Source organism: Aotus nancymaae, unplaced genomic scaffold (assembly GCF_030222135.1).
Source record: "Aotus nancymaae isolate 86718 unplaced genomic scaffold, 86718_ANA_hifiasm-v0.15.2.pri h1tg000043l, whole genome shotgun sequence".
NCBI lineage: Eukaryota > Metazoa > Chordata > Mammalia > Primates > Aotidae > Aotus > Aotus nancymaae.
The window spans coordinates 7,554,405-7,581,791 of NW_026988457.1; the positions used below are offsets into that span (position 1 = coordinate 7,554,405).

Below are 27,387 nucleotides of genomic sequence, written 5' to 3' on the forward strand. Positions count from 1 at the left end.
GGCATGACTGCTGGGTGCCAGGCACTGAAGCTACAGAAATGGGACTACAGCCTAGTGGAGATGACAAACACATAATAGGTAACACCTATATGGTGCAGTTGAATTATGTGTCAGCTGTGAACGTGTGATAGGGTTGGTTAGGAAAGTTCCTTCACAACTGAAGGAAGTGAGTTTTGAAGGGCAGCTAGGAATTAGCTAGGCCAAGAAGGAAAGGTAGGAACATACCCTGAGGGGGAATAACATTAACATGGGTAAAGAGGTATGTGAAAGCATGGCATATTTTGGAAGCTGTAAATGATCCAGTATTGCTGAGGAGGGTGTGGTGAAAACACAGAACTGGTTATGAGAGGATAAAAGGCCTTGGTAAGCTGTGCTCAGAAGTTTAGATTTTATCCTACAGTCTAAGTCTTGCATTGGGTGTTCTTGATTGGGAGGAACAATGAATAATTTTAATAGGAAAATATCCTAAACTTATTTATGTTTTATAACACTCTGACAAAAGTATTGAAGGTGATGTGAGTAAGACAACGGTTGACACCCTCTAGACCAAAGCAGTGATGGCCTGAACTAGGGCAGTAGCAGTCACCATGCAGTATGAATTCCTAAGTTTCTGCTGAAGTACATAGTGGGTCAAAATAGGAGGAGGAGAAGGAGCAAGAGACATTTAGCTAAGTTAGAGAAATGTTCAGTTAATCGTATTCAGGCAAAGTCTAGAAACACAGCTATGAAGACCTCAGGAGAGATTCTGAATTATCAATCATGGATTTGCTTCTTTTGTTCTCAAATGATGCAAGCTCCGTATTTCTGTTTGCCAAGAAGCAAACAAGTTATAAAGATAGCCACTCTCAGAATATTACTGTTGTGCTGCCTTTATAGCACCAAAAATCAAATAGAATTAAGATAAGGTCCTGAAGCGTTCAGTGATCTATCCTCAATCTTTTATTCTAGAAATAATAATTATCTATGGGCCAGTGAAAGAACAATACACATGTAACCCATTTAATTCCCCTCCCTTCCAATGTAGCACTGATTTGTAATAATACTATTTGTCTCTGAAGTATTTATTAAAATATATACTGAGCAATCTATTACTTTATACATTTAAGCTGTGTATTAACCATGTTCTCTAAATGTGGTTATCCAGTAGGAGCTAGGATGACAGACTATACCACTCAGCCAGTGACAGACACTCTGTAATGATATTGTGATGTGACTATATTTCTCAACATGTGTTTTTACTCTTGTGGCCTTCCTTTGAGTCAATTTTTTCATATTTTAGCAAACATTTGGCCTCTGTTCACCGAGAAAAAGAAGTATGCAAACTGCAAATAAAAGAAGAAAAAAAGCTAACTCTGTTTTACATTGCAAATTGTATGATAGCCAGATGTACTTGCAAGAAAATGGTTAAGGCTAGGCACAGTGGCTCATGCATATAATTCCAGCACTTTGGGAGGCCAAGGTGGGAGGAATGCTTGAGCCCAGGAGTTCAAGCCCAGCCTAGGAGCATAGTAAGAGCCCATCTCTACAAAAACTAAAAAAAAAAAAAAAAAAAAAAAAAAAAAAAATACCCAAGCATTGTGTGGTGTGCGTCTGTGGTTCCACCTGCTTAGGAGCCTGAGGTAGGTAGGAGGATTGCTTGAGCCTGGGAGGTCGACGCTGCCATGAGCTGTGATCATGCCACTATACTCCAGCCTGGGTGACAGAGTGAGACCCTGTCTCAAAACAACAACAACAACAAAAAGGTTGAGCCAACTTCAGTAGACAGTAATGGACTGTTGGAAGTTCTATGGTGTGTGCCTGGATGAATTGACCAAAAGTGTTATAAACTTTTGGTCAAAGGCCAAAAATCATCTCCACGTCATTTGGAGAGCAATTGCCTGTGTTCCAACACCATAATGTCCCCTAAAAATATAATACAACACCATATAGGACTGATTTATTAGGCTCCCATTTCCAGGAATACATCCACCACACCAAATGAAATATGAAGACATTTTCCTAGTTAATGCTGCTCCTTGAAGACTGCTTTCTTCTAAATTGAATTTCAGCTTCAAGTGATATAAAATAAAAGTATTTCGTGTGTGTGGTGTGTGTGTGGGTGTGGGTAGTGTATGCATGGACGAAATTTGCTTGCAGTTCAGATAATTTTATATTCATTGTCACCTGACAAAGCAAGTGTTTGAATGTAAATATGAAAATATTTGTTAAGCAGTCAAATCCTTGAGGGATTCAGATGCATGTTTCTAGCTTATACATTAATGCCAGGTCAAATCTTGCAATATTTCAGTTTTCTGCTTATTTTTATGTGTTTTGGTTTTGGCTTTTTGTGTTATTGTATATAGCAAAATCAGGCTATAATTTCAGAAAATCAGTATTTATTTCAGTAATTGCTAAAGAAATAGCTATTGTGAATAAGCTTCTGTCTCTTCCTTTCTGTAATTTTCTAATGATAACTATTTTTCCCCTCAGATGTGAATTGTTTCTTGTTTTCTGCATACCTATTTCATCCACTTTCAAAAACGATCTGCTAATTAGATTAGCTGATTAGCAATTGATTAGCTAATTAAGACAAAGTATAATTATGTAAAATAGTGTGATTTTAAGAAAATAAGTTTGGGGTGAAGTACAGACTTTTTGTGCAACATACACTGATCCCTAAGGCATGGATCTTTGAGTCCTAAGACATGACAGAGTTCTTTCTCTACCACTAGCAACTGCTAGGTTCCTCCAAAATATACGTAGCTTTCTCAGCCTATTTTCTCATCTGTAAAATAAGGGTAGGTGATTACAGCTCCCCACACCTTATGTTTCTCACAGAAAACCAAACAAGATAAAGAAGGTTAAAATGTTCTGTAATTGTAAAGTAATATGTAAATGTAGCATGTAATTATAATAAAGCAATTATTTATAATACCTACTATAAGCAGAAACAATAGTAATAACCTAAACTATTATATTTTTATTGTGATTAGGCACAGAGGAAGACGTCGTAAAGTCAAAGAAAACATTCAGAAGTCAAGCAATAGTGAACCAGAATGCAGAGACAGAGCTTATGCTGGAAGGAGACGATGATGCAGTCAGTCTGCTACAGGAGAAAGAAATCGACAATCTTGCAGGTAAATTTTAAAATATTTTTTTCCTATTTGTTGTAGTAAATAAACACAAAGCTACTGAATTCAAAATTTGTCTCCTAGTAAATAAATATATCCCAATGGTTCTAACAATGCTCGATCACATGAATGTTAAAAACTTTATCTCATTTCTAATATTGAAAAGAGGACCCCAAAGAAATATGTATTTTATTGGCAATAAATGAATATCTTAAGTTTCTATGTAATGAAGAGCAACTTTCTATATAGAAAAAAGAATGCATAGTATCAGTTATTCATATATAACTGCCTATATAATTGTGAGGTGGGACAAGATGACAGACTCATTGATTTACAAGTATCTCCAACCCGCTAACAGCCAATAGTCCCTTCACCCACGTGACTATTGAATTTGCCATTTCCTCCCATTTGTTATTCTAAAGAATGTCTCTCTCCACTCCTGTTCTGTTATGTAGCCTCATAGTGCTAAGCCGCTAGCAGATATCTTTTCCCTACCGCCTAAGTTTTACCTTTTTGTGGTATATGTCTGAGATTAATTCTGGTTATGATTCTACAGTGACCAGATGGGGTATGGATATCTTAGCATATTCACCCATAAACTTTTTGAGGTTTTAAGCCACTTTGAGAATCTGATGAAAGCAAATGGCTTCATGAAGAGGCACATACAATACTGTATACAATGTCATAGTTGTCATTGACCCCTGGAAACTAGTCCATGGAATCATATACTCAACCTCACCTTAAAAACTCCTGCTTCAGAGTCTCAAAAAGTAGCTGAGTCTTACATCAGTTCTATACTTGCAGCCCACATGAGGTTGAGGTGGGAGGTGATAATAGAGAGGTGGACTTATATCTATAATTCTTGATACAAAATCACACTTGTTGCCAGGAACATACTGAAAATTATCTGGCATGGCTTTACAAAAGTCTCTAGTGATTTTTTTCTACTGGTTAGAGATTTCTCTTTCCATCTTCAAAGAGAAGATATTACTGTTAATTGTAAATTGGAGATAGCACATTATTCTCCCTCATCTAGATTAAGAAAGAAAATGTTTAATAAGTTTATTCTAGTGCTAGTTCCTAGATATTTCTATGTTATTAACATTTCTGCATCATGAAAACTATTTTTTCTATTTAGATTCTGAAGTAAATGTTCAAGTTTTGGTTCTGTCGTTTTTGTGGTTTGTTTTAGTAGCTCAGAGATTTTATCTGAGGCCATTTGGAAATTTAATCAAATGAAGGTCATTGACTCTGTTTGCCCACAGATTTGTTTTCTTTTTTGCTGGTCTCATTCTTTATCTTAAAGAATATAGAAAATTCACAAATGTTATTTCTGACCCATTTAGATCATGGGTTGCCTTTCCTATTCGTATATGCTAGCTTATATGTTTAATAATTGTACAGTTCAGATTAGATTCTCTGGTCCTTTGTTCCTACTGAAGATAATTAATTAGTTAATACAGATTTGCATAGTCCCTTGAAGTTAATTATAAGATGGCCCGTAATGCCAGTGACACAATTCAACAAAGATAATAACATTTTTATATTTCTCTTCTTTAATGGTAGCTAATTATTAATATTAATTTCTAAGAAAAAATCCCCCAAAAAAGTTAAGTTCGAACACTAAAGAACAGTGAAAATATTCTTGACATAAACTTTTTAGAATCAAATTGTGTGGCTCCTGACCAGTCCACTGAATCAAGACTCCTCTAATTTCTGTCTTTTAATGGATTTGTCATTTGGCACACCTGTTCCTATTCGTAGCCACCTGGTCCTAACTCATAGTCTTCTGGCGTGATCCTTGTGTCTTACAGCTGTCCTAAAGTATTGATCCTCTGCCTACTCTGTAGAGTTCATTTTAAAACAGTAGTCCACAAATATACTCAGAACCTTGAATGCAGTGAAAAGTCAGTAAGGGATGGATGTTTTATGAAGGGCCACAGAAATATTCTGCATATTTTATAACAATAGATTCATTTTGTAAATGCTAAAACCTGTTTATCTAGACTAGCATAATAGTTACAATGTTACATAAAATTCATTTTAAGAACTTCATTCCAAGCCAGAATTCTTAGGTTTAAGAAATAGCTATTGGTTAAAGTTGCAGATTAAATCAATACATAACTGTTTTTGCACTAAGCAATTGTTATCCAAATCATGGTTCTCTCTGTTGCAGAAATAAAAATTTGTTTAATAATAATGTCTGTCTTACTCATAACATGTCATTCTAAGTACCTGACAAAGCTACACTGCCTAAAGAAAATGTCACCCATACAGGAGACTTAAATCCAAATTAAAACCCAGGAAATCCTAAAATCTGTGTTCAACATTAATATAATCTCATATTTACTTGATATCTCAGAAATATTATAAAAAGGAATAACAGCCTATTTCAGTCTCTGAGATAAAAATTACAGGTTTATCTTTTCATGACAACTTAATGAAATGGCTTGTATACCATTAGTATACAAATATATATATATATAAAAGTATTTAGAGTTCTTAGATTTTAGAATATATATGAAAGAATACATCATTTTTATAATTGTAAAGGTAAACCTAAACCTGCTGATTAGCATACTATATTTTCCTGTTTTTTACAAAACCCTGTTTTGCTGACATAGGCATGCAGATAAGGAGACATGCATTATAATTTGCCAATATGAAATAATAAGTTAAATTCAAATAGAAAACAGCATGCTCATTAGTACAGAAAACTTAGAGAAAGTACTAATTTAGTTAAGATTAATTCTGTTTTCTTTTTATTCAAAAAGTAGGATCAATTTCTGTTTATAAAAGAAAAGAAAAAGATAAAGAAGAATAGCTGGCATGAATTACTAGGAGCCAGACATCAAAACCAGCTTTTTTCCATATATAAATGATGCTGATATTATAGATTTAACATTTTCTGTAAAAAAAAAAAAAAGTATGTATTTTCTGCTTGTTGAGAACTGTTTAATAGCAGTTACTCATGAGTACATTTACATTTTCAGGTTTTTAAAACTATTTTCCATATAGCTGAAAATACTGACAAATTGATATGGTGACCTTTTCTAAATACAAAAGAGGGCTAGGGTTAGGGTTAGTGTTCAGAGAGCTTTGTGTGTAATAACCCATTTAATCTAAACAACACTCTATAAGGTAGAAATTATTCCACCAATTTTGGAAATAAAGATATAGAGATCAAGAGATTAAGAAACTTACATAAGGTTAAGAAGTATATAAAATAATATATGTCCTTACAAATGCATAGTATATGGTTTAAAATACACCAAATACTACATTAAAATATATGTGTGTGAGTGTGTGTAGGTATATATCATTAAAGACTCTTCTAAAATGATGTAAAAATGACATCTTCTGTTTATAACTCAGTTTTTACACTGGTTTCATTACATTAGAAGTATATGAACATATATAATAATTAATTTTAGTTTTGCTTATAGATAGTCTATGAATGGCCCAAAATCAATCTGGTAAGTTAAAAACAATATGATAAATATAAATGCTTTTAGTACAGTTTTACTTAAATATTGACCTTTTCTCATGTTTTCAATATTTTGTTTGAAGATTTCTAGTTTTATATAAAGACTCAATGTTCCACAAAATTCTATAGCTTTAAATGTCATACAATTTTCTATTTCACTTTTAGTTCCCTTTCTTCCCAAGCTGTTCATCTCAAGAGGCAAGTTAAATGTGTGTGACTACTAATTACTCAATTTATTATGTATTGTAGCAAATGGCTAATATGATTATAATATAGAAGTATGTCAATCAATAATGTAATTATTATATTAATAACACCTAACTTAATTTACTTTAATTACATTTTTTAGTTTGTAGTGATTCACCAAAGTCAATTAGCACCTAAAATCCCATATGTGACTAAAGATTTCAATTTACTAATTATATTTTTTACTGAAAACATTGAGATTAATTGGTATAATTCAATGAATTTTAATCTAAAATCTTGATTACTTATTTTAATTTGAAACTTAGCAAGTTGTTTCTTCGAATAACTATTGAGTAACTGAAATTTAAGATTAACTCAAATTTATATAAATTGACAAGTGAAGGATTTAAGTTGAAAAAATGGTGTCCCACTAATGAAATGTATTTCATTACTTTTATAATGGTAGTTCTGTCACATATGCTGAGTGACAATAGAAATATTTTACGTAATAGAATTGGAATTTATATAAATTCCTTATTGTTTCTTCCCAAAGTTAGTAATTTTACTAATTTTGGAAATTCTGAGTTAATGATAATGATGGTGCTTTATGCTTTATTATCAGTTCTGTTGGTAATAATAACATATATATGTTGTTTTATATATATATGTATGTGTGTGTGTATGTGTATATGTATATGTATATGTATATGTATATGTATGTTGTTTTTACCAACAGTCCACTCATTTGGTTAATGTCTACTAACTTGAAAAGTTTACAGGCCCAAACTAATGTTCAAACTTCTTCACCTGAAATATCCTTCCTATTTCTTTGTTCCACACCCTCTCCCATCTCCTCCTGTTAAAAACCCTACCCATTTTTAAGACCCATTTCAAACATTTGTAAAATATTCACTGGCCAATCATATCACCTCCATAATATTTTTTGTTAGCGTTTTTTGGAAACAGCACTATTGAGATATAATTTATGTATCATACAGTTGACTCATTCACAGTGTACAATTCAATGATTTTTAGTATATTCGTTCATAGGGTTATGTAACTGTTACCAAAATCAATTTTAAAATATTTAATCACTTCAGATAGAAACCTTGTTACCATTTGGCTTTCTTCACCAATTTTTCTGTTCTCTCCTTCGCAGCCCTGGACAACCACTAATCTACTTTCTAGCTCTATAGATTTGCTTATTTGGGACATTTTATACAAATGGAATCATAGATCATCTTTAGTGTCTGTCTTCTTTCACTTGGCATGGTGTCATCAAGCCTTTTCCATATTTTGGCATATATGCCCTTTTTATGGCAGTTATTTCATTGTATGGATCCACCACATTGTATTTATCAACTCATTAGTTGATACTGGACATTCAAGTTATTTCCACCTTTTCACTACTGTGAATAATACTGCTGTGAACATTTTACAAGATTTCATGTGAACATATGTCTTCATTTATCTTAGGCATATTCTTAGAAGGGGAATTGCTAGTTCAAATAATAACTCCATATTAACTTTTTGAGGAGTTTCTAGACTTTTTACCAAAGTGGCTACCCCATTTTGAATTCTCGTCAGCGGCATGTGAGGGTTTCGATTTCTCCATATCCTCCCCAAGACATGTTATTTTCTGTCTTTGTTTATTATAGCCACCCCACAACATTTTTTATTGTGCCATTCTTAAGATACGTACCACATAAAGCCTTGCATCGTAGGTGTTCTCCCATGTTTTCTCTGTCCTTTTAGACTAAATTCCTTAAAGACAGCAATCATATAGTATGTAGCTTTGGACCATGAAGAAATCTCCTAACACAATTATTTGCCCTCAAAGGTTCCCACTTAAAAACATTATGTAGGTAAACTGGAAAGCTGAGATAATTATTGAATTAATTTATACCAAAAAACAGAAGACAAAACAGAACTTATTGATGAGCTACTGAAATAAATATTTGAGTGCTCAAATTATCAGACTATCTGCTCATACTAACTGAATTATTCAAATAATTTCAGTAGCTCATAATAAGTTTTGTTTTGTCTTTTGCTTTTCAGTATAAGTTAATTATACCAAAAACTGAATTTCAATTCGTCACTTGAATTTTCCCAGATAGGAACACCTAAAGTTAAGTTAATCTCTGTTGCATTCCCACTTCTGGTAAATGTGTCATTTTAACTAAATGTCTCTGTAGGTTCCAATTTATAAGGTCAAAATACCACAGCTACTGTTAATGTAAAAAAACACTAGCAATAGAAAAGTTGTTCTATATCTGATGGATTGTAATGCTACTTTGATTATTTTGTTAAAGTAATTAGTAGAGGGAGATAGCAACACAGGGAAGAAGTATTCAAATGTTAGAGTTGGATTTTTTTTATTTGTGTTTTTCATAGTGGTAGGTTTATATTTCTTTACACGCACAACACACATGCACTCTCTCTCTCTCTCTCTCTCTCTCTCTCTCTTTCACCAGGTTAAGAATCCAAAATTCAGAAAAGTAATTATGTAATTATGTAAATTAAGAATAAGAAAAATACAGAAATAAGGGGATCTATTAAAAGGCTGTGAAGTGCCAGTCATCTCCTTCATGACCCACTTTGTTGCCCATGACAGTTCCCAGTATGTAGAATTTTTCTTAAGGCTGACCATTTCTACCTCCCTAAATGTCTTTTTGACTTCATTCACTTGCTCATTTACTTACTCATTAACATCTTTTGAATATCTACTAATTATATAGAACATTGGTACTCAGATTGTGATAGAAAAAGAAAATCCTCAGGAGAATTAGCTCTGCTACCAGTACCTCTGAGTAACTCAAATAACTAGGAAGTTATGGCATATATCTTCCCTAAGAAATGAGACAGTTGAGATAATCAGCTTGACAGTTAGACCTTCAGTGTTCTAAACTCAAATATCCAGATACCAGAGGCAAAGTTATTTATATATAAATTGAATGTTTCCTACAAAATGAGCTAGAAAGGAGAATAAAACAAAAATATAGAGCATGTGGGAAAAAGAAAGAACTCAGGATTCTGGGAAAACCTAATTAAAATAAACTACAGAATTCTAAAACCTAGAAGTTTGTCTAAGAATATGTTCTTTTAAAAAGAAAAAGAGTACAAGCCAATGGCACAGAAAATTTTGTTGTAACTGTCGACTAGAATATGTGCTATGGAAGAGAGCATCTTCAGTGCAGATAAACTCAGACTCAAATCCATCTGCTTAAGCCTAATTCGTACAATGCAGTTCTGATATGGTGAACATAACATGTAACATTCTGTCTCCCAACAAAACTAGTATTTTTTAAAGGTTCCCATATAAATATTTTTATTTCATTTTAGTTACAGAGTCTAACTAGAAGTTATTCAACCTGATACTTGTATTTAGGGGGGAAATATCTCTTAAGCATTCTGGATTCTCTAAAATGCATTTTTGTTTTTTGTTTTTTTGCTCAGGATTTTCCCCTTAATTTTTAAACCCATGTGTATTTCAAGGGAAATTTAATCCATATGTCCCTGACTCACTCACACTTAACTCATCAAAATGTTGTTTAGTGAAAGCTATTTGATGTTGAAAAAGCCTATGAGTCTTTATGAGTCTTTTTTCTCTCTTTGAATGAGGAAGTTGCTTTGCCAGTCATAAATAGTATACCCAAAGGATTCACATTCAGCTTCAAACACAGAATACACAAAGCTCTTGAGACAACATTAACACATGTCTATTTCTTATATAAGCTAAAATATTTAAATTTCTAACTTAATTTTTAAATCAGTTAAGGTGTTATAAAAATAAATAAAAGCTTCATCTTGAATATTGAGGCTCTTTGCCTCTTTTCATTATTTTTATAAAGTCTACAGGTCCTTTTAGAGTGTGCAAATATTTTACTATAATCCATATTTTTTATTTCCATAAACATATGTCCCCTTCAACCACAATTCTGTCATCTATAAAACACTGTAAGGTACTCCTAATTGTAACAACATCTCCGATAACCACACTCTGTAAATTAAAAATATAATAAAAAGACACAATTCAACTATGCTTATTAGACATTGTCTTAGTTCATTTCCTGTTGTTTATAGCAGGATACATAAAAGTAGGTAATGTATAATAAAAGAAACTTATTTTATACAGTCATGGAGACTGAGAAGTCCAAGCTCAAGGGGCTGCATGTGATGAGGACCATCTTGCTGGTAGGGACTCTCTGCAGAATCCTGAGGTAGCACCCGGCATCACATGTGAGATGCTGGGAGAGCTCACATGCTATCTCAGGTCTCCCTTTTTCTTCTTATAAAGTCACTAGTTTCACTCCCATGATAACCTGTTAATTCATTAATCCACAAATGGATTAATTCACTCATGAGGACAAGGCCCTAATGACCCAGTCACCTCTTAAAGGCTCCACTTCTCAATACTGACACATTGAGGGTTAAATTTGAACCTGAGTTTTGGAGGGGACAAATAAACATATTTACACAATAGGAAGCATCAACCCTAATTCAAATCATATATAGCATTCTTGCATCTTTTGTTAATTAAAAAAAAAGCCACCCTTTCATTATGGTCAGATGTTTCATAAACCATACTGATAAGATCTTTTCTTTCTTAATACAGTGTTATAGTTGAAATCCATTTTGGTTTTCTACTTTTTTCTCTGTATGGAGAATTTATCATAGATGAATTCCTCTACAAATTTATTGTCATATTCACTACCAATATGGAGAATAAGGAATAAATATCTAACTTATCAGGAGACCATATTTTTTCAGTATGGAGGTGACAAAGCTTTCATGGTTGTTTTCAAGCATGTCAATGGGGATGTTGATCACCTACTGAAAATATATGGGTCATCTTGTTTGTCACATTTGAGGGAAAAATGCAAGATAACAAAACTATCTTCCTAGTACCAAAATATGGATGTTAGCAACTTGGAGGGGAGGAAGAGTGAGCTCTTCATTACCTTGTCACCACCATACCTAAGAGTGTCCTGGTCCTCTCTCTGAAAGACTTTGCCACTAACGCAAACATAAGATTAAAAACTGATTTTGCCACTACAGCTAGAGCAGTGCTATACTGAAGAACCAGTAAGTCGTTCTGCTTACTGCAAATATATTATTTAATTACTTTATGTACATGGCTTGATGTTGCAGAGCCAGAATAGCAGCTACAGAAGTACTTAAACAATTAGCTAAGGGTAAGTATTTACATGGCAAATTATTTACAAATAGTTATTCCAGTAGAATATGTTCTATCAGTTCAAGTCATCAGTTCAATAAAAACAAGTCAATTGTTTTCTCTTAGAATAGAAAATGTCAAGATTTACACAAAGTAAGGACAAGACCTGGAAGGACCTGTCAGACCCTTATTCTCTGATGCTAGATCCAAACTTCACTCAGGTGAATGTGGTTATCCAACCAAAACAAATATAGGTATCCAGTATCAACTGTATGTAAGATGTAATGGTGGGCACTTGGAGTAAAAAGACACATATGATCAAAATTCTGCCCTCTAGGAATTATACTCTACAGAAGAACAGATAATGAAAAAATAATCTAGATAGACAAAAGAACCATTATAACACAAAACACAGTCCTGGAATAACATGGATTCTGGAAAGCCTTTATAGAATGGGTATTTCCTTTCTTGAGTCTTGAAAAATGAGTTAAAAATTTAGAAATATTTAGAGAATTGTTACAGATTGTGGGAAGTGTATGCTAAAACATTACCTTCTGTGTGAAACTACAATTGTTCTAAACTATTGGGGTAAAAAGCATGAGGTAGGGGGTCTCTGAAGTTGAGACGGACAAGCTCGGGGAGGGAGCCTTATGTGCCTTAAGGAACCTGGATTTTATCCTGGGGGCCACAGTGAGACTGTGAAAGATTTTAAGCATAACAGTGATCAATTTAAAAAAAAATCACTCTGGCCCTTGTGTAGAACGTGTTTTTAGGATGCCCAGACTTGAAGTAAGAGCTTCACAGAAGGCTGTTTTCCAAAGCAGAAGTGATGAGAGCCTGAAGCAAATTGGTGGCAAGCCAGAAAGAGAAGAATGGGACAGCTACCAAAAAAAAAAAAGAAAAGGTGATTTGTGGAGGACTGTAGTAACTGACTAGTACAGGGAGTAAGAATGAGGGGAATCAGGCCTGAGAGGAGAGGTGGTTTAGAAGCTATTAACTGTGTGTGAGAACGTGCAGATGCAAGGTCTTCTCTGGGTGGGAGATGAAGATGTTGATCTGTTGATATCCAAAATTTTGAAAAGAATAGAGAATTTTTAAATTTGAGAGCCAAGGTGAGCATGGAGCTCATAATGAAAACCACTGAGATCACCTAAGGAAAGTGAGATAATAAAGAGAGAAGTAGTAGGACAAACTCAGATGTCCTGTGGCACAACAAGGTTTAAAGGGCAGCCAGTGAAGGAGAACCTGTAATAGGATATCAAGAAGAAAGTAAAGTGGTAAGAGAACAGCAAAGAATCCTGTGCTTAGGAGTCAGGAACTCTGGCTCAGCCTTTTTCAAACTAATGTTCCTTGTAACACAGGTCTTTTGAAAGATGCTAATGAGAAAAAAGAAACTCTATAGTTGTGTTTGGAAAATGATGAGTTTAAAAAAAGTTGCAGGCCAGGCATAGTGGCTCACACCTATAATCCCAGCACTTTGCTGGGTGAGGCGGGAGGATCGCTTGAGCTCAGGAGTTCGAGACCAGCCTGGGCAAAATAGTGAAACCCCATCTCTACAAAAAAAAATTAAAAATGGTGGTGCGAGTCTGTGGTCCCAGGTTCTCAGGAGGCTGAGGCGGGAAGATCCCTTGAGCCTGGGAGGCAGAGGTTACTGTGAGATGCTGCCACTGCACTCAGCCTGGGTGACAGAGTGAAACTCTGTCTCAAACAAACAAACAAACAAACAAACCTGAAAAAGCTGCAGACTTTTTTAATTTATGGACTTTTTCAAGCCATTAACTTACTAATTAATGAGTATTTCCCAAACATCTTGGCCTAAGTAGAGGTTAGACTGAAAGCAAAGAAGAGAATACGAGTGAGGAACTAAGAGATAGAAACTGATACCTAGAGCTTAACAAAGAAGGGAAGAAGGGAGATGGAGATCAGAGAGCAGAGAGGACAGGGGAGTGTAGGACCAGTAGCACAGACAGAGTAACTACCTCAAACAAGAGGAAAGATGTATTTCCAGAAACTGCTGAAAAACAGTTAGGGATAAATGCAGATGCAGACAGAGGAAGACAAATGAAAAAATTTATTTTTTCTCCAAAATATGAATTCTTCATTTATTATGTAATCAGGATGGACAAATACATAGGTGAACTTTTCTAGAAAAAAATCCATATACTTCTCAGGATAATGTGTGACCCAGAAAAAGTGTAAAGACCACTGCTCTGCACTATAATTTCTGAGCTCTAATCTTTGATTTCTTAACCTATAAAATCTGACATTCAAGGTTGTGTATGAGTTTTTAGTTTCATCTCACACTGCTTTCCTTTATACATCCTAATCTCTGTCCAATCTTATTTACTGCTCATTTACGCCTGCAGTATGTATTTGTTCAAACTATTCCCCCTTGCTCACAGTGCTCTCCCTGACCCCGGCCTTTCCAAATTCTGCCCATCCATCACAGCTCACTTCAGATGTCACTGCCATCATTCTATCCCAACTGCTCACTCCCCCACCAAAAATAGGCTGGAAATCATGATTGTTCTGTGAATGTCTAGAATTTTTTTCTGTCCTTTTCTTGGTAGCAGGTAGTGTATATAACAAATACCCTGACTTTGGAATCAGATCACCAGGTTTGAATCCTGTCTCTGTCATTTACTAGTTGTATGACCTTCTCTAAATTACTCCAACCCTCAGTCTCATTTTCTTATCTGTAAAATGGAGATGATAGCAGTGCTATTACACAGGGTTGCTAAGAGAAATAAATCGTGTAAAGCGCTTTACATAGTTCTTAGTTTAACCCTTTCTTCCTTATGTCATAATTACTCTTGTGTATTCTTTACCTTATACTATAAGCTCTTTGTGGGTAAAATTTATGTCTTATACGCCACTGTATTCTCTGCTTGTAACCAATAACAATACACTACTCATTAAGTAATTTTTGTTGACTGTATGAATGAATGAATGAATGAATCATTAAATATGTCTCTACACATTTAATTACAAAGAGAGAACAAATTATACACTAGGAATAATATGATAGTCATAAAATTATGCCATTTAAAACCATGATAGTATGTATATAATATAGCTAGAATGATCAATTACGTTATAACTCTCATTGGTTTTCAGTATATTTTTACTTTACGTTTTTCTAAAATACAGTATCTTTTATATTTATAAAGAAAAATTTGATATCACTTTCAGGAAAACCTAAAATATGTAATATGTTAATTTAAGTGGACTTTTACTAAGACATATAAATGCAACAATGGGATATATGATTTTCTATATTCAATTCCACAAACATAGATTGCATACTATATGACAGATGCTGTGATAAGTGAATAAGACAATAACCCCTGTCTTCAAGTAGCTCTTGCCAAATGGGAAAAACAGGCTTTTAAACACATATATTCAATATATTATAAGTGCCATAAAGATATGGCCAGGAAACTATGGAAATATAAAGGCAAGCTACTTAATCCAACCTAAGGGTGCAAAGATTTAAATCATATCCTCTGGTTTATTCACTCATCTAGTCTAGTAGAAATTTACTCTTCCTGATCATTAAATGATATCCCAGTGCCATAAAAGAGTCAATACTCTTCCAGAAGGTGAAAAATGTATTCCATATGCTGAACTAAGTGTAATATAACTAGAAACACAAATCTCAGCTGGCTCACCTATTAAATCAATAGGCAGAGCAAATTATCACAGCGAACATTAAAACTATCACTGTTGTTTAGTACTTTTGTACTAGAAAATAACTCCATGCCATTTTACTTATAGTATATGTGCTTTGTAAGCTTTTTCTTCTATGAAATCACTCATTGCCTTTGCAGAAAATATAATACCAGGGTTTTTTTTTTTTTTTTGGTTCCTTGTAACATAAAGAATTACCTGCTCTACAAATAAATTGGTAAACATAAATGGTGGTTAAAGTTAAAACATATAAGTACCATATCTTGGTACTTTTTAAAATTATGTATTATAGATACATTAAGATGGGATTATAGATAATAATGTAAAAATAGATGATCTACCATGATGAACAAATAATATGCTAAATTGCAGTATTCAGTTGTTCATTTAGGAGGGTGCTATTCCTTCCATGTCTGTTTTAGACTGTGCCAAGTGACTTTTTCCAGATGTAGGTTTACTCTCATCTCAAACACATTATATGTGTTCTTCATCATCTGTCCCATTTTATACAATAATAATCTAAGGAAACCATGATCTATGGGGATAGTTGGTTATTGTTAATCTTGATGTTAAGGACAGATGATTGATGCTCAAGAAGTCACCTGGGAGCATCAAGGGGCCAATTCCTGAAAACAGTGAGCTTTCGTGTAAAATTTGAGTTTATAGAATATTTATAATGGATAGTTTGGGGGAGGGTACATTGTGTCTTTGTGACTATGTTGGGAAGGAAGTAGTACTGAAGTTTAAATTCATAACCCTTGAGGCATAGTATTCTATCGGTTGTTAAAGTGTTTTTTATTTTATTTAAGAAAAAACATCCTGTAACTATTCCCATGCAAAAATAGTTCAGGGCTGGAGTGCAGTATCACCGTCAGCTCCCTGCAGCCTCGACCACCAGGACTCAAGAGATCCTCCCACCTCAGCCTCCTGAGTAGCTAGGATGATAGGCATGTGCCACCAAACCCAGCTAATTTTTTTAAAAATTTTTTTGTAGAGATGAGGTGTTGCTATATTGCCCAAGCTGGTCTCAATCTCCTGACCTCAAGTGATCCTCTTACCTCAGCCTGCTTAAGTGCTGGGGTTACAGGTGTCAGCCACCATGCCCAGCCCTAAAAAATTTTTTTGAAAATTTCAAAATATTATTACCCTTTTAATTTATCTGGATAACTACCAATATTCTCTGTATATAAAGAAAACAATCACTATTTAGAGATTTTGCTACTGTGATTTTTAAAAAAAAATTTTTAAGACACTTTAATCACCTGAAACCCAAGAACCATCCTGGATGTCTAAAATTTGGAAATCTAAAATTTTTTGCAGTATTTTTTCTAGAACTTCCTCCCTAGGGCATGTACACAAATACCTCCATTTTTAAAATGCCTAAAGCTTTCCTAGGATTCCAAAATGTTCTTTAGTAATTTGTTTTGAGATTAAAACATTTTGTTCTTTTATTTCTATGGGGCAGAATATTTAAGGAAAATTGACTGTACAATATTTAAAAATGAGTCCAAAGCAGTGATAGATATTTTAGATATATTCAGTCACTCATGGTATGAATTATTTCCCTACAAAATATACCACATTACAGAAATAATTGTAAAAATTTATTTCCTCATTATATTTTTATCCCAATTTTTTTGGAATACTGTTATTTTACATTGAACATAAAGAATATCAGATTAGCTTTAGTTCTTCTAAATAACATCAGGATTTTAAGTTTAATAATTCTACCAAGATTAGTCAATGTTTATTATCCTGAAATAACACCTTTTACATGTTCTAAAAGCAAATTGAGCATATAGTTTCCAAGTAATTGAGGCTGAAGAAAATCCATATAGCTAATACAACTTTTAACAATATTGAACCAAGGAAGTGATTCTAAAATATATTATAATTTTATGTACCCTAAATATAATTTGACCAATTGAAAGTCATCAAATAATTCTAACAATTCCAATTTTAATTAAATTCCAGCTCTTCTTTTCCACATATAGTCTTTGCTGTGCTTTACATTGAAAGTTGTAAAGAAACTTAGCATTATTCAGAAATTTAATTGCCATAATTGCCTTTTAATCACTAGAATGCAGTTTACCCCCTCCTAAAAATGATTAATTTACCCCCACCCCTAGAAAATGATTAATCCCAGCAACTAAGAAAAAGCAGCCTCTGACCTCTAGGAACTGGCCTGCCTATATCTAGGACTCATTCTTGAGAGCTGGCCTGGAGCTCACAGCTAGGCCAGGGTGTTCTCTTCTTGAACATAAACAACCTCACAGAGCACCAGCATCATACAAGGTCACATGATGATGATGTGAGACAAAAAACAACTTTATAATTTTGACTAAGCACAGACAAAAGCAAGATCGCTATGCATACCACAAAAATATCAAACATCTTCCTCTTTTGGCTAATATGAGTGACTGCTACATCTTTTCAGTTAGAGCTTTAGCATTTAGTCTTCCCTCTGTCTAGATAAGATTGATTAAAACATTTAATCATTGAATTATTTCTGATTCCTGACACAGCCCAATCCAGAGCAAAGCTCTACTTTCTTGAACCCTTCCCAAAATCACTTAACTGAAATCCAGATCCTACAATGAGTCTTCTAACACCCTAAAGGTCACCCCATGGTTCTTATTGTTGTCAGTTTCTCTCACTGCAATGAATAATAAACCCTACTTGTTCAACTACAGACGTGTTCTTAGTGGTTTTGGCAAGAAAAAAATTGACTTAAAATTTGTGAATATTGGACTATTAGTTTAGTAAAATATTTAAAAATTTTGTGGCCAGGCGCGGTGGCTCACGCCTGTAATCCCAGCACTTTGGGAGGCCGAAGCAGGTGGATCATCTGAGGTCAGGAGTTCAAGACCAGCCTGGGTAAGATGATGAAACTCCATCTCTACTAAAAATACAGAAATTAGCTGGGCATGGTGGCATGTGCCTGTAATCCCAGCTACTCAGGAGGCTGAGGCAGGAGAATCTCTTGAGCCCTGGAGACGAAGTTTGCAGTGAGCTGAGATTGCACCACTGCACTCCAGCCTGGGTGACAGAGCAAGATTCCATCTCAAAAAAAAAAAAAATTTCTAAGAAGTTTTACCAAAACATCAGTATATTATTAAGATTTCTATGCTGAAATTTTTATTTTCAGCAGGGTAATCTATACCCACAAGTATTTAACATTCTTCTTTAAAAGCATATTTGATAAATTGTTTCATTTTTAATATAAAACATGTGTACTTTCTACTCTAGGTCCATAATGAGGTTTACCATCTCAACTGGTTAAAGATCTTATGGCTCTAAAGAGAAGTTACTATTTTAAAGATTCCTTTCACTATGCTTGGGTGGTTTTGTTCTAGTTCAGATTTTAAATTAGATAAATGGGAAGTAATACCCCTATCCTTCTTTCAAAAATAGCAATGGATCCATGTTTTTTAAGTGTTATATTACCAGTTTTAAAAACTAAGTAACATTTATATTTTCCTTTTAATTACCACTTTAGATGGTGGAATTTTATATTATTATATGCATCAATACAATAGAAAGAGGTTTTGTCCTATCCATTTGTTTAACCTTTAATATCAATACTTCTATATGTGCCAAGGACATTATTATTTATTCTTTGATTGCTATAGTAGTGATTGGGATGAATATATTTACAGTTAATCTCAATTTACTACATCAAGCAAAGTTTAAGATGTTAAATTTGTAGTTACTTAAGTTATCTTCTAGAACAGAATCAGCTAGATCACCATCTCACTGTCATTCAGAGATGCTATTCTTTGTAAACAGTTTTTATTTGGAAAGGGATCCGAGGTTTTCAAATAACCAGGTACCATATGGAAGATCTGCTGGCTTGTGATTGTGCCTTATGTAAACATTTTAATATCGTATCCCTAAAATCCAAATGCTCCCCCAAAGGGGATTAAAACATAATCCCCTCTCTCTGTTGCTGTAGTGGATTAACTCCGTATTCTCTCTGTGACTGGTTTGCTCCCTGAAGACTACAACAAAAAGATTCAGTGCTCCTTAAACATGCTATGGAATTGGAAGTTGTAATTGGAGATTTCCAAAGGACGAGGGTAAAAATGACACACTATTAATGCTGAATATTTCATGATATGTCTTTCTTAAAGAAGGACCAGTTCGAAGCCCTTTTATAAATGCTCAGAAAATCTCTTCAACAAAACGATATTGGAGTAAAATCTAAAGGAAGCACAGTCTCCTTTCAGAAACGCAGAGAACTAAGTAGAGAAGATGTGCTCCCCATGAAAAGTTCGTGGATTGTGTGCTTAAAATTTGTAATGTATTTCAATAAATCAATAGGTATGGTTTTGATGTTTTGATCTTTTTTTATGTTTTCAATTTAATTGTTTGGATACGTTAAATTACTTTTTAGGAGAATGAAGTAATTCGCCATTTTTAGTGGTTTTGACCATTACTTGTCACCAAATGCCAGAAACCTCTATTAAACTATAATTCTTGGTAATCCTCTGTATTTAGAATGAAGACTTGAGGTTTTTAGCAATGCCCAACAATGTGTAACTCTGTCTCCAATGTGAACCACATCAGCTTTCTCACCTCGCCTCAATCAAGAGTAAACCGCATAGATTTCTCCAGAGAGAAAATAGGATAAGTGGCATCCAAAGGAGCGTCCTGGTTGCTTAAGGGTTAAGGGAGCGGTTCGAACCGGCCGGAGCGTTGGGGGATTCGGAGGAGGGCGCGGGAGGCAGAAGGCGCCGCCAAGCGCGCGCACAGACCCTCCAATAAACACAAAGGAGGGCCTGGGGAATAGAAACCCAAATCCACTTGTAATCGTACAAGAGATTCGGGCATAATTACTTTAGCAACCTAGATTAAGATTGATGAGCCTTTAAAGTGGTGCTTCAGATCGACCGCCTCTCCCTTTCCAAAGAAAAACCTTGTGCAGCCGAGGTGGACCCCGACTCGGCTGGGCAGAGGCCAGGGCCCAGAGTCCGCGAGTCCCGGGGGCTCATCGACGGATCGAGAGCAGTGAAATGAAAGGCCTTTGCTTGGGTCTGGCCCAGGATGGTCTGGATCGGGGCTGAGAGCTGACACTCACAGTTTGCTTCTTAGCCACCCGCTAATAATCGCGATAGAAGCCAGCCCAGCCCAGCCCTCTGTGTTCCCCCAACCTCGGGAACGGACTGGCTTTGTGCAGGGCGGGCGCAAATTGGGTGTGTGCTGCGCCAGGGAACGCCAACTTGGCCGCGTCTCCCTAGCCCAGCCCGGCCCGGCGGGGGCCGAGGGCGGTGGCGGCGCGAGGTGTTTCCGCGCGGAGGGCCGAGGCCTAGCGGCCGCGGGGAACCTAACTTTTTATTGCCTTTCTCCGACTGTTATTGTGACGCATTTGACTGTATGCATGTGAGGGGAGAAGTGGAAGGGATTATGATGCGCCCCTGCTACAGACAAATGAATAGTTATATCCGATCCCCACGTTATGTATAACGTTATATCGTGTTTCAAATCCAGGATCGCGAAGAATGCCTCCCTTTAGGGGGACTTTACAGAGAACATTTAGGTAATATCCCATTTGGATTAATATTCTATACGCGTAATTCGTGGTTTTCAACCTTAACAGATTGAGGGAATTCGAGACAACACCCTCGCAGGCACTTTTAGTGAAGCTGTTTCTGTAGTTTCAAAAGTTGAGAAGTGGCACTTTCGCAAGGTTTTTTGAGAATTGTTTTGTTCAAGCGTCTTACATTTTCATCACTTTTGACCTGTTCTCTGTGAGAGAATGACTAAGATTTTCGTTCTTTCCTACATAAGAACTTTATGTAATGTCCGTGTGCCCGCGTATGTGTGTGTGTAGCGTGCCTTAGGACATCTTCCTGCAAGAGGCAAACCTCTCAGAACAGCGGAATTTATCTATTTAGATTCTTGCCCCCTTCCCGTCCTCTAACCTCTCCTTGGAGAGCACCGCTGCAGAGTGGAACGGCTTCGCGCGATGGCTGGTCTTGGGGGCAGTGCTGACTGCCTGGGGTCTCTGGAAAAGACAATGATGCTCAATGGAGAATCGGGGCATTAGACAGTCCGTTCTGCACTTTTAAGTCAGTTAATGGCAACCCCTCGCCAACCATGTCGAATTTCTAGGTGGAGATTGAGCGCTATTCGGTATCCTGTCCTGCTGGGTTTTCATAGCATTTTTTTCTCTCTAGTCTCGTTATAAGGTAATGTATAAAAGCTAGGTAGTACTTATCTTACATGAAAAGAATTTGCCGCGTAATACAGGCACCATTTTTTCTAGTGCATCCTTGCCAATAAAAACCTCTGGTACACTTCTGGGATGGAGCGGGAAGGGCCACACAGGCTCAGCCTGACTCCCCTTGCCCTTGCCTTGCAGGCCCAGTGGTTCTCAGCACCCCTGCCCAGCTCATCGCTCCCGTGGTGGTGGCCAAGGGAACTCTCTCCATCACCACGACAGAAATCTACTTCGAGGTAGATGAGGATGATTCCGCCTTCAAGAAGATCGACACGAAAGTGAGTTAAACCGATTCCATGTACAGTACTGGCGGCTTTGTGGCAGGAAGTGGTTTTCAATTTTGTCTGGTTTTACCTGACAGTGGAGGAGGGGAGCACATTCTCCTCTTTCTCATAGAAAATAAAATGAATGAAATAGCATGTTCTCTTTATGGAATTGAAGAATATATTAATGAATTTAAATCCTGTATTACCAGAGCATGTACATTTTAACAGTCTTTCTATGAGTGCCTTTGTGTGTACTTGGGCAGATTTGGTCGTTAAGTCAATTGCTCCCAAGTCCCTGGGGCCCAGAATCTCAGGCTCTGAGGCTGACTACAAAACGTCTTAAGAAATGTCTTATTAAGATCACTTTTAATTTTCAAAACTTTAGATTGTAATATGATTATTTATTGAAAAGTCATAAAGAAACTGGGGGTGGGGAAGCCATTTAGATATAAATTCTTCTCCAGTAGTACACCCATTTTGTCCATCTTCTGAAATAAGAATGGGTTTTATATGTGGATTTAAGAGGAAAGCAACTGATTCCCTGAGCTTTGATTTAAAATATATGCTAGCACTCAAATGTGTAAAGGTTGTCTTTTTCTTTTGGTATAATGCCAGAAAATACATATTTGGACCATTTGAAATGCATATTTATTAAATGTTATTGTGTAGATTTTAAACACCTGAGTATTAGAGTAGCTCTTTCTCAGCACTTTCTTCTGAGATCTGTTCTAATGTTTTAACTTTCATGTTACTGTGCAATTTGCACACTTCTTTTCTGGGGTTAAGAATTCAAGAGCATTAAATGTCATGCTAGAAATTCTAGCATCATTTTGCAAAGATCTTCCTTTATTTGCAGAGGCAGTTATTCCAAAACAGTCAAAGACAAATGCTTCCACAGATTCAGAAGTTTATTATTTTTAATTTAGATATTGAAATAAAATGTTATAAAATAGTATTTGCAGACTAGAGCTGAAATCCAAAAATTTACCATCACCTGAATTAACTAACTTAAGGCCCATAAGTGATCAGCCTTTTCAGCACTTGTTGACTGCTAAAACTACTCCAAAGGATTGTCATGGGACTTCTTTTACTTCCAGCTCCAAATACAGTTTTTAAAATGAGCTTGGATGCACTGTATTTTAAAATAATTTAAATTTGTTTTTATGCTTTTTTTGCTTGTCCTATGATGTCAAAAAGAAATGTTGAATTTCTAATGAATTTCTTCTGCTAATGGAATCCTTATTGCATAAAATAAGGTTTGACATAAACTATATTGGTCAGAAAGGATCATTTTGCTAGTTTTCATATACAAATTTCAAAGTTTCATTATGACTTTGTTAAGTTCATTTCCTCTTAGTCAGCTTTTTAACTCAGTCATCTCTACTGTCATGATAGACTTTTTTTCTTATATTATCAAAAATGCTACAGAAGTACTGATCAGAAGAGCAAGCTTTCAAAGATAGATTTAAATTGTGTCTGCTGCAGAGAGGAATTGTCTTACAAGTAAGTTAGAGACTGAGAGTAAATTGTTATCTTATTTATACAAAAAGAGTTTTTCTCTGGGTGTTTTATTTTTAAGGATTTCATTAACATATTTCTCAAAATGTTTAAGATATTCAAGTGGGTTTGATTTTCAAAATACAGGATTACATCTTTTGATAGAAAAACAATTTAAAGTGAGACACAACGACTTTTATTTTGCTTCATTTATTAGCATCTAATTAAATAAAAACCAGCAACAAATTAAAATCTAAATCACAAAAGTATCCAGTGTATTTCAAGTGCATTTTTCAAATATATAATTCAGATATTCAAGCGTTATTATATAAGCTGAATTCAAATTTCTTTGAATATATTTAAATAACATTTCAAGTATATTTATGGAATGTTAGAAATAGAACAAGCAATATTTGAAACAAAATGTAAACTTTTTAAAGTTCAGACACTTTCAAAGACAGATAAAAGTACCAGGAGGAAATCTACCTTTAAATGATATCTTTGTTAGTGGAAAATGTCTGGAAGTACCCAGAATGGTAATTTAAGTTCTGTTCACCAAATCACAAAACACCAACATCCACACTTTCAAAGACAATGTGAGATCACAATATTTGTTACAAATCAAAATATACATTACACTTTCCTTCAGATGGCATATCCAAATCGTGTTTACTCACAGACAGATGCACCTAAATCACCAGGATTGCTATAATCCTTTGATAGTTAGGCAGAGTGTTCACCGTGGTCTTGCATTACAGCTGGGCTGTTTACCGAGTGTTATGGTGTACTTTTCAAGGGAGATAGGAAATCGTGTGGAAAGAAGTCTTCTAGTACTCGTGGCTTTGGGTTTTTCTCCATCCGCTTCCCCTACTTTTTCTCCCCTTGGAGGGTGGGTGAGACGATGTCTAAATATTGTATTATTCCTTTTTAAAGGAAGAGATTGTTTGCACTGTGGAGTGGAATATTAGAAATTGAACAGGAAATTTTACACTTAATCAGGACTTTGAGAAGAGTAATAATTTTGGCTCTTGATTAAATCATCCTCTAAAGTTTTTCCAAACTTTTCGGGTTGGTCAGGATCTCTCTTGCCAGTCGCCACGTTTGTTTGGCAGCGTTTTCCAGAGCTGAGTGAGGTTTGCCTTGAAACAGATCTAAGTTTGGTAGAAAGTAGTGGGGACACCGCCGGCACTGCAGGCAGGAGATTAGTTGCAGCAAAATCCCGTTCAGCCGATCACCCAGGCAGGACTCGTCCCAGTCCGACTCCCGGGGATGCTTTTCACACTCGTAGGAAACCAGAGTCTTCATGTGGTAATTGTTCAAGGGCTGGCCCGGCAGTTCAAGGTGACGATCCCTCAAGGTTTTGAGGATGGAGAGGCACTTCTTTCTGCAGCCCCCCATCTGCAGTCTGTTCTCTGCCTCCGCGAACTGCAGCACCCAGGCGTCGCTCTCCGCCGAGCTCTGCTTGCCGGCCAGGGAGTGGCACTCCTTGGACAAGAGATTGAAACCTTCCGCCTTGACCTCCGCCACCCGGTTGGGTCCCGGCCAGGGTATGTGGGGAAGTGGCCAGTGGGCAGCACTCCTCGGCCAGATCCCGGTGCATTTAAAGGCCGGCGTGATCTGCACCACGTACCTATCTCGGATTCTCAGTTTCACTTCGCTGGTGTCTGCCACCATCTTTACCACATCCCTGTAGCTACATTTGTCTACTGCTTGAGCCACCAGCGTCTGAAACCTGGACCGGATTTTTCGCGCCGAGAGGTAACCGGAGGCGGTAATGAATTCCACCCAGAGGGACATGCTCCTCTTGCGCCCGTCGCTCAACTTCAGCACCGCGCAGCCGGGCAGCGAGCCATCGTCCACGAAGTTGAACACCCCCATTTGGTTGAGATAAAGCACCACTTCAAATTCGGTGGGGGAGATGACCTCGAGGCCCTCGTAGCGATTGTCCATCTCGTTGAGAGAGCTGATGAAACGGGGCTCCTGCACTTCCACTTCCTTCAGTACGTCGGAAACTACTTTGCAGACTTCCCGGATAGTTTTGGCAATGGCAGCTTTCCTGGCTTGGCATTTTTCGTTGTAGTATTTATTCAGATGGTAGACCAGCTTGGCCTGGGCCGCGATCATGTTGGGGCAGAGATCCGGATTGTACACCGGAGTCTCGCAGTAAGCTGTGGGATCCAATGCGACTGCTAGAGCTGGAGCCAACTTCGGTGGAGAAACGGGCCGCAGCGCTCAGAAATGGATCAAAAATGCCTTTCGGAAGTGCTGCCGCGTTGGTTTCCCTGCTGCTGCTCCTGCTGCTTTTCCCTTCCTTTAATCTTTGAGCCCAGCCGGTCTTAAAGTGAAAGATTGTTCTCCCCCCTCCTTGTCTCTCTTCCTCTTTTAAAGAATCCTTGTGGGAGAGAAACGCATGGAGAGATCACCTTCTCAGGAATAAAAAACAAAAGTTGCGCTGAGACCCAGCAAAGCTCTTCCAGTAGTCAAAATAAGCACCCTTTTCCGTGTTTATTTACGCTTTCCCGTAATCATTGTGTGTGCAGCACTGTTAATCAAATGGAGAAAAAGTGTGCTGAGTGTGTGTTCGGGGTGAGTGTGCGTGTGTATGTGTCAGAAGAAGCCGCTGTTGGTTTGTCTAAGAGCCCAGATGCACTCGTGTGGAAATTATAAAGGCAGGGCCAGGCAGGCGGGCGGCCAATCGCCACTGGGCTCGTCACGACAGCCTCCTTCAGCTCCAACCCGGCTAATTAATCCCCCCTCATGGATATAGGCACACAAACTAAAGGTAGGAGGCTGCTGCCGGCAGAAAACAACCCAGGCCACCTAGACAGTTTGGAAATCAAGAGGAATCTCTCAGCTTTGGTATTACTTGAAGCATATTGACGTTTTTGAAGAGACTTGGCAAAGCGGCTCTCTTTGCTGAAAACCCTGCTTGTCTTTTACTGCTGAAATGCAAATACAGGTGTATTAACGAGCATCCATCAATTAGTGATCTAGACGGGGTTTTCTAAAACAAAGTCACTAACTTGCATTTAGAGTAAGATAATTAACGCCCGTTAATCCTTGGGGTCTTCTTAAATGCAGGTTGAAAGTTTGTTCTTTCATGCAGACTACTGGCATATGGAAGTTGGCTTTAAATGGAGGAATACCTGTGTAATTTTCTCATTCCGGATGTTCCTATATGTTATAATAAGTTTTTGAAACGTTATGGAGGTAGTGTGCTCTTTCTTTTACTTATGTTTTTTCCTCCTTTGCATTTGTTGAAAGGAATCTGAAAATTATTGCTAATGTGTTAGATGTTGTCGAATCCCATTTACGTTAGGATGTTTAAAAGATACTTGGTACATCCCTCTGCCACACCAGCTGCAGTCTTCTTTGCACTTTGGTAGACTTGCCCAGCATTACAAGCAGGACACAAAGCTGTATATGCACTTATAGAAATATTTGAAGAATAAATTGTCTCTGGGATGGACAGACTATTTTAATGTTATTTCATAATGACCCATTTTAATATTATTTCGCATGACCATAGTACATAAAATTCATATGAGATCATAGAGATCAAGCCCCCTCACAGATAACTATCCTGAAAAAATTGAAGGTTTGGGGTTTCTGGCTTGTTTACAGATGTATAATTAAGGTTATATCTCCTGTGTTAAGTGTCCTTAAGTGGTAACCTGGCAGTAGAGTTCTAATTTTGTACTATTTTATGTGATTTAATTAAGAAAAAATGATTAACATTTTCGAAGAAAATT

The 27,387-nt window shown here is 36.4% G+C and overlaps 2 protein-coding genes across 11 annotated transcripts in view; one reads left to right on the top strand and one right to left on the bottom strand.

Annotated features, from left to right (window-relative positions):
* Positions 1-27,387, top strand: part of NBEA (neurobeachin) — a 743,003-nt gene that overhangs the window by 519,598 nt on the left and 196,018 nt on the right. For 6 of the 10 annotated variants that reach the window (XM_012465562.2, XM_064361756.1, XM_064361759.1 and 3 more), the window contains 3 exons: positions 2,973-3,116; positions 6,763-6,795; positions 22,014-22,150. In XM_012465562.2, the coding sequence (XP_012320985.2) occupies positions 2,973-3,116; positions 6,763-6,795; positions 22,014-22,150 (314 nt within the window). The remainder of the gene's footprint in view (positions 1-2,972; positions 3,117-6,762; positions 6,796-22,013; positions 22,151-27,387) is intronic. The other 4 variants (XM_064361758.1, XM_064361761.1, XM_064361763.1 and 1 more) reach the window with 1 other exon arrangement.
* Positions 22,811-26,478, bottom strand: MAB21L1 (mab-21 like 1). The gene has a single exon (XM_012465566.3). The coding sequence runs from the start codon at positions 25,757-25,759 to the stop codon at positions 24,680-24,682; it is 1,080 nt and encodes a 359-aa protein (XP_012320989.1). The 5' UTR covers positions 25,760-26,478; the 3' UTR covers positions 22,811-24,679.

Bases quoted from the DNA above. Each gene is read 5' to 3' on its own strand.
- MAB21L1 (XM_012465566.3), bottom strand. From the start codon at position 25,759: ATGATCGCGGCCCAGGCCAAGCTGGTCTACCATCTGAATAAATACTAC.